The sequence below is a fragment of the Cryptomeria japonica genome, chromosome 7 (assembly GCF_030272615.1).
Source record: "Cryptomeria japonica chromosome 7, Sugi_1.0, whole genome shotgun sequence".
In the NCBI taxonomy this organism is placed as follows: domain Eukaryota; kingdom Viridiplantae; phylum Streptophyta; class Pinopsida; order Cupressales; family Cupressaceae; genus Cryptomeria; species Cryptomeria japonica.
Window position 1 is genome coordinate 297,911,599 of NC_081411.1, and position 6,913 is coordinate 297,918,511.

At 31.5% G+C, this 6,913-nt stretch overlaps 1 protein-coding gene across 1 annotated transcript; it reads right to left on the bottom strand.

Annotated features, from left to right (window-relative positions):
- Positions 1 to 5,207: 5,207 nt before the first annotated feature.
- Positions 5,208 to 6,243, bottom strand: LOC131076387 (NDR1/HIN1-like protein 6). Its single transcript, XM_058013533.2, has one exon. The coding sequence runs from the start codon at positions 6,065 to 6,067 to the stop codon at positions 5,390 to 5,392; it is 678 nt and encodes a 225-aa protein (XP_057869516.2). The 5' UTR covers positions 6,068 to 6,243; the 3' UTR covers positions 5,208 to 5,389.
- Positions 6,244 to 6,913: the final 670 nt, after the last annotated feature.

Below are 6,913 nucleotides of genomic sequence, written 5' to 3' on the forward strand. Positions count from 1 at the left end.
TAAAACCTGTTTTCTCTTAATAAAAAATAAACTCAAGTTTGTTGAAATTAATTACCATTTTCCAATTATTTGAGTTTTTAAATTCAAAGGAGCACATGGCTCCTAACTTTTTACCACTTAACCTAACCATCCCCTAACCTAACCCATTCTATCTAATCCTAGGGTCTAACTAACCCTATCCTCTTGCACATCCTAAACTCTTTTATCCTAACCTCTTATGGGTTGGATATTCTCCCATCAAGACACATGACACTTTTGCCACATGTCTCCTCCCTTGGACACTTGCCCTCTCATGAGAAAGACTCCTTGACACTTGTCACCATAGAGATGACAAGTGTCCCTTCCTCCAACCTCTTCTCCAACTTCCTCAATCTTGGCCCTTGATATCTTCAGATCAAATCTAGACCGTCAATTCTTGCCACCTCAGCTTTGGCCTTGGAATTCCTATAAATACCCCTCATTTTGGAGTAATAAGGATCCCTGACATTCCTAGTTTTTGCATTGTTATTATAGGCATTTTACATCATATCATCTAGCATTAATTGTTAATTAGATTAATCATAGTTCATTTTCATATTAATCTAGTTTCATTTTATCAATCATGTAGCTTGAATAGATCATTCTAGCTAAATCATTCATCAATCATCATACATTTCATACAATTTACACAATCAATCATGAAGTAGCTACTCAACTCTTGAGTTGCCACTTTGGAGGTCATTGCTCCCCTGAGAGCCAACAATTCTTCAACCTTCAAGGTCCTCAAGAATAGAGGAAAATGGGACATCTCAAAGGAGCTTATGGTTTGCTTTTTTTTAGCTTTCAATTTGCTTCATAATTCCATTTATGTTGTCTCATTACATGTGTATGCTTGTTTCAATTTACCATATTTTTAGCATCACTGAAAGAACCCTTGAAAAGATCAGATTATTATTAGGAGTTACATAGCATCAAATTCATCTAATATGATTTCTATGTGAACATTTGAATAAAGGTTTCACCTTTCTATTAAGAAGGAATAATTTTGGAAACCCACAAAAAAGGAACCTCCTTAGAAATTCAAAGAAAGTTGGGTCATTTGATTCCAACCTTGCCAAGTCGTATACATAACAACACGTTAACCAAAGAAAAGGCACATAAATCTACCAAAATTATATGCAAAATCAAACCTCCAAATAGGTGAATAGGACCAAAAGTTAAAACCCTCAAATTAAGTCCTTTTTTAAAAACAATATTTGAACCTTGTAGAAGAAATTAGACTTGAAAACACTAGTAAACCCACCACGATGACTTGGCAAAAAAAAAAAATAATAAACCAAGAAAAATATTTCAAATTTGAGCAATTATTTCTTTTCATTATTGTAGTCATCTCAAATCTTGTAAAGGAGGGGGAGATTTTCTTTTTGTCATAATTGAAAAATGGGAGAGGGGGTTGAAAAATTTGTAGTCAACTGAAAGATCATTCTATTACCATCACAATATTGAAATCCATTTCACAAATGGGAGAGGGGGTTGAAAAATTTGTAGTCAACTGAAAGATCATTCTATTACCATCACAATATTGAAATCCATTTCACAAAATTGTAGTTTTCCCTAAATCATTCGTAATTTGTGCAATTTTCAATGGGGCATAACTTTTACCCTTTTTTAAAAAATTGACATTTTAAAAAAAAATTCATCAAAGTCTTGCAAGGATTTTAGATTTGAACTCCAACTTACGTTTTTGATAGTCATTATGTTACAAATTGTAAAGGTATTAGTGGGTTATAAATAGGTGATTTGTCTTCCAAACTCAACAAAAACTTGTAATTCTTGTATTTCATATTTTTGGGGGATCAACACTTATAATATAATTTTGGGGGATTGAGAAGCAATAATTTGAGTGCTTTGTGTTTACATCATGGATTCTAAAATTGATTTTTTAACTCCACATAATTTTCACACATGAAAAGTGAAAATACAACTTCTTCAATCTAAAGATCAATCCACAATAATGGTTCTCACTTTTGGGCCAAATCAACATAGTGAAATCAACATTTTGCACCAGATCTTTGTTTTCTAATAGTTATACTAGCTAAACCATTAAGAATTTGAAGATGAAACAAACTATTGGATTTTTGAGATTTTTTCTATAGATTCTAAATATACATTTTTAAAAAATTAGAAATAAATTGTGAATCTTTTTATGTGACTTCTAATAACTTTTTTTTTTAATATTAATCAACATTGTTTAGAAGTGATATTTATGTCATCATACATAACATTTTTAAATATAAAAAGAATAGAATTTTAATTTTCAAAATCTATAGATTTACCACACCAATATCTAGTGCATGGATATTTTTCATAAATTTTTGTTGAATATATATTTTTTATTATTTTTTTAAGTTGGAGCAATCATAATTTGGATAGAGGTATGCATAACATTTTTTGTATGCATTTGAATTAACTTTTTTCTTTTCTTTTTTGAAATGAGGATATTAATACCTAGAGAAAAGATATTTTTTGGAATACTTTTCTCTATTTTTCTATTTTCTACATATGTGAAACAAAGAACTTAATGTTTGATGAAAAACATACTTTCACATGAAATAAAAAGTAAATTAAATATATTCAAAATTATACTTTTTGAAAAGTTTATAATAAGGGCTACATAGTTACAAAAACTAACTTATAAATGAATACATTTGATCCCCCAAAAGGTATTTAGTAAAAGTAGCTTTTTGTTAGCATTTTGATAGGTGTAAAGGATACTTCATTATACGTTTGATTAAATACTATAGGGGCTCTATAATAAGGAGTTTGATCTAAGAGGGTTTATCTAACCCTCTTCAATCAAATTCCTTCAAATGGAACCTATCAAGGCTTAAATCATTATGTTTTCTAAAAAATATGTGATTTTAGACAAAAATCAAGATATCCCAAGTTTGTAACACATTATTGTGGGATTTCCCCTAAGGAACTCTAACAAATGTTAAATGGAAAACAAATACAATTTACTCAAAATTTTGAATTGTTTACTTATCAAAATATACTAGATGATTCAATGGGTATCATTGGTCTTCTTGTTTCCAATAATTTGTGATTTCACAGTGCTAGTTGTTCATTTCCTAAGAAAATGTGGGAAAAATTTAGTGATCTCTTTGGTAAAGATAAGTTCAATATATGACAATTGGATGCTAAATTATCAACATCAAGTATCCTAAAGCCTTCCCTTCTATGGAAGACTTATTTGTTCAGTTTTAGTCTTTGTTTGCTTGACAAGATTACGGTAAAAAAATAGACAAAGATTGTATGTTCAAGTGGTTCTGTCAAATGTAAAAGGCCCTTATCAACTATTTTCTTCTTCCTTTTACTCTACAATGGATGATCTTAGAACAACACATGAATTCCTTCTTTTGAACTATATTTTGATAGACTTACAAGAGAATAATCTAAGCTAATCTATGTCCAATCATCTAAGGGGAAAGGAAAGAATTATTCAAACAAACCTAGGACAATAAACTTTAGGATGTGGGAAATCATCTAAGAAAAAGAATAAATTTGATAAACCAACCACATTCTCTTAAAGTTGGGTAAGTACACCAAGATGGGGGACCAAAAGGATATTGTGTTTTATCAACCCTTTTGACAAGCCAGATTAATGATAATGAGAAATTACAAAGACAATATTCACCAACATATGCCTTGTATGCAAATGATTTGGATCTAATTCTTTACTCCTTTCGAAATCAAAGTGTGCTCTAATGATTCTCCTTGTAATCCTCTAGATCCTTTATGATTTTAACATAAGAAGTAACAATACATTGAATGTCTTTAAATACTTAAAAAATATGTCATATAAATGTGCACCAATTTAGCTCATGACAATTCTTATAAAAGGATTGGAAAAACTAAAATTTTAAATTTACATGTTTAAATTTTTTTTCATTCATGTGGTCCTTACAATTGAACCAAGATCAAACCTATGCCACAAAGAAATGTACATAAAAAATAAAATGATATTTTTTAGACATAGATAAAATATATAGAAATAAATGTAAACAAGACTAGATAAAATATTAATAAATAAAATATATATTAATATTATTATTAATAAAAAATAAAATGAATATAAATAGAATAAGATATTATAAACCATAATTAGAAAAAGAATTCTATTTATTGATATAACTACATTCAAAACGTTACACCAATATAAATGCAAAAAAAATAAAAAATACACATATTCTATTAATGCTAGGAGATTTCCACAAGCCATCATGTAGAACGAATGTAGTTTTTGGGCTCAATTGTGTTTAATATTTTTGCATCAATATTTCTGATCACACTCCATGATCCATCATCGAGATGAAGAGGGCCAAAGGAATCACATCATGAAGTGTGATCCCAACCGTTGAATCCAAAAATTGCATTTATTCTATACGAATTCTATTGTTACAATTATAAGCCTTAATATACATACTTTATATCTATATATTTTTTAAATTTATAAATATATAAAATGTTTTCAATAGAAAAGATATCCTATATAAATCAAATCGACATGATAGTAAGGATCTTAATGAAGATAAAAGATAATACCGTGTTTATGTCACACCAACAGTTGATGGTTTTATCACTCTACTTATAGATATTTTTTTATAATATACAATTATATGCTAAGAAAATAGGGAAAAAAATTGAACTTTCAGAATTTAGATGAGATTTTCTAAAATATAAAAAATTTCACATCATGTTTCCCTTAATATTTGAAGGGCAACCGTCATCAAAAGAGAAAAGTATTCGACAGTGGCCGGCCGTCAAATGTTATCCTACAAACTATATTTTTTTATTACACATTTCACAAAAATAATAGATTACGTCACTTTTTATATTTAGTTAAATAATTGAAGATCTCACTTTTCACTGTCAATTATTTTATCTTTATTAAAATAAAAAATTATAGCTTTCAGTAGATCATAAAAAATTAAAGTTTTCAGTACATTTTCTGAAATTTGATCATAAAAAAAAATACTTCCCAGCAGATTTTCTAAAATTTGATTATGAGTTTGATCTGAAATTCTATACAATCAAATTCAGAAATATATAAACATCTCATACTAATTTTCCAAGGTTTAACAGTGGCCAAAACATCAAGTTCCCTCAGCCTGGTGGACATAGTTAGGGTTAATGGCGCTCTGTGAATAGAACCAGAGACCAGAGAATTTAGAAAGAATAAAAAAGTTATCAATATATGTTCCCTCACTGTACAGAAAATGTAACAGGGGCAGCATAAATAAACTATACAATACCGTGCTATACAAATCGATTCTGTACAGAAAATCTTACAGAGGAAGAAAAAATTTGAAAAACAGAAGCAAATGACCTACAGATCGATTCAGCCTCCTCAAAGCTTCACCTTGCATTTTCTTTTACCAATATTGACACCGGTCCTGGAATTTAACCCTCCCAGAACCAGATCGCAGCGCACATGGAAAGTATACTTTGGGGTTTTCAGTTTCCCAACCTTGAATTTCACGGGCAAATCCACCTTAAAATGCAGAGGAATGCTTCCATCCACCCGATGTCTATTCAGCAACGTAATTTGTTTTTTGTTGAGCTGTACATCAGATCCGGAGAGAAAAACAGTTAAGGTAGTGATAGTTTCATGGTCCTGGTAAAACGCAGGAAATTTTCCCCTGGAGAGCTGTGTGCCGCTGTAGAAAACCCCAATATAGCTGTCATCAAGGTAATAAATGCCGATCTTTTTGTTCGGATTCGTCGTCCTCACCCCTACCACAAATTGCGACGAAACGGTGCCATCTATGCCGACGACAAAGCTCGTGATCTGAAAATTCTCGACCGAATACTTGGGCATCTTGGGCTTGAAGACGGCGTAGAAAGTAATTCCAGCAATAACAATGGCTATGGCAAAGAGCATCAGGATCTGAAATCCCAAGACGAAGCAACTGTAGAAGAAATTGCCATGGAATTTGCGACGGCGGGAGAAATATTTGGGGTACTGCCCTAAGGGTTTCTCCTGGTGTTTGGAATGATAGTAATGAGGGTCTTCCTTCTCCGACATGAGGCTCAATTTTGTTGCGACAGAAACCCTGAGCAGCGAGATCTTCTGTTCATTTTCATGATCCACTACTGCCTTATTTATGCCCTCGTTGGGCTGAAAATTTCACTGTGTATCTGTTCGCTTTCAGTTTAAGGAGGGGACGAGATTCGAACAGTGGGTGGAGAGATAAACGGGGATCGATTATATGTTTTGGTCTGTGTCTCGACACGTGTGAACGTTATTGAGGAATAAGATACTTTACAGTATAATCGTGGGTTACTCCGCATAGGATTCGTGATTCCACGTGTAAACTTATTTCAGTCATTTCACACTTTGCCTTGTCTAAAAAGTCAGAATAATAATAATTCCCTCAATTCTGACCGACTGACTTTTCCTCCACGACCGTTATTCTGTGAATTTTAATGCACTATGCCATAAGTTTCCAACACGACCGCCGTAGACTTTGTGGGCAAGTGCCGAATCCGATGTAGATGTGTCGCTTTAATCATATTATATATGGAGTATTGTCCAAGAACGGAACTCTTTTGAATGTCAAAATAGGCACGCATCTTCTTTTACATTTATTATTTGTGTTTTAATTGAAATAATGCAAAATAATAAAATATACAATGAAGGCAGTAAAAGGACTGCCCACAGTAGCAGCAAACAACAAACAAACAAAACATTAGTTGCTAGACCCTTAAATCATTCAAAAACTTGGAACAAACGATTCCTATACAAACAAAACAACAGGCTAAACAAGAGAACAAGCTCTTACAAAATCTCAGACATAGCTCAACTTTTGAAAAGGAGAAGTCGTTTACAATCTAAATTCAAAGAAGTTTTGCAAATGAGAAGATTAGAGAA

What these genes read in the sequence shown, in the direction of transcription:
- LOC131076387 (XM_058013533.2), bottom strand. Translation starts at nt 6,067, where the DNA reads ATGTCGGAGAAGGAAGACCCTCATTACTATCATTCCAAACACCAGGAG.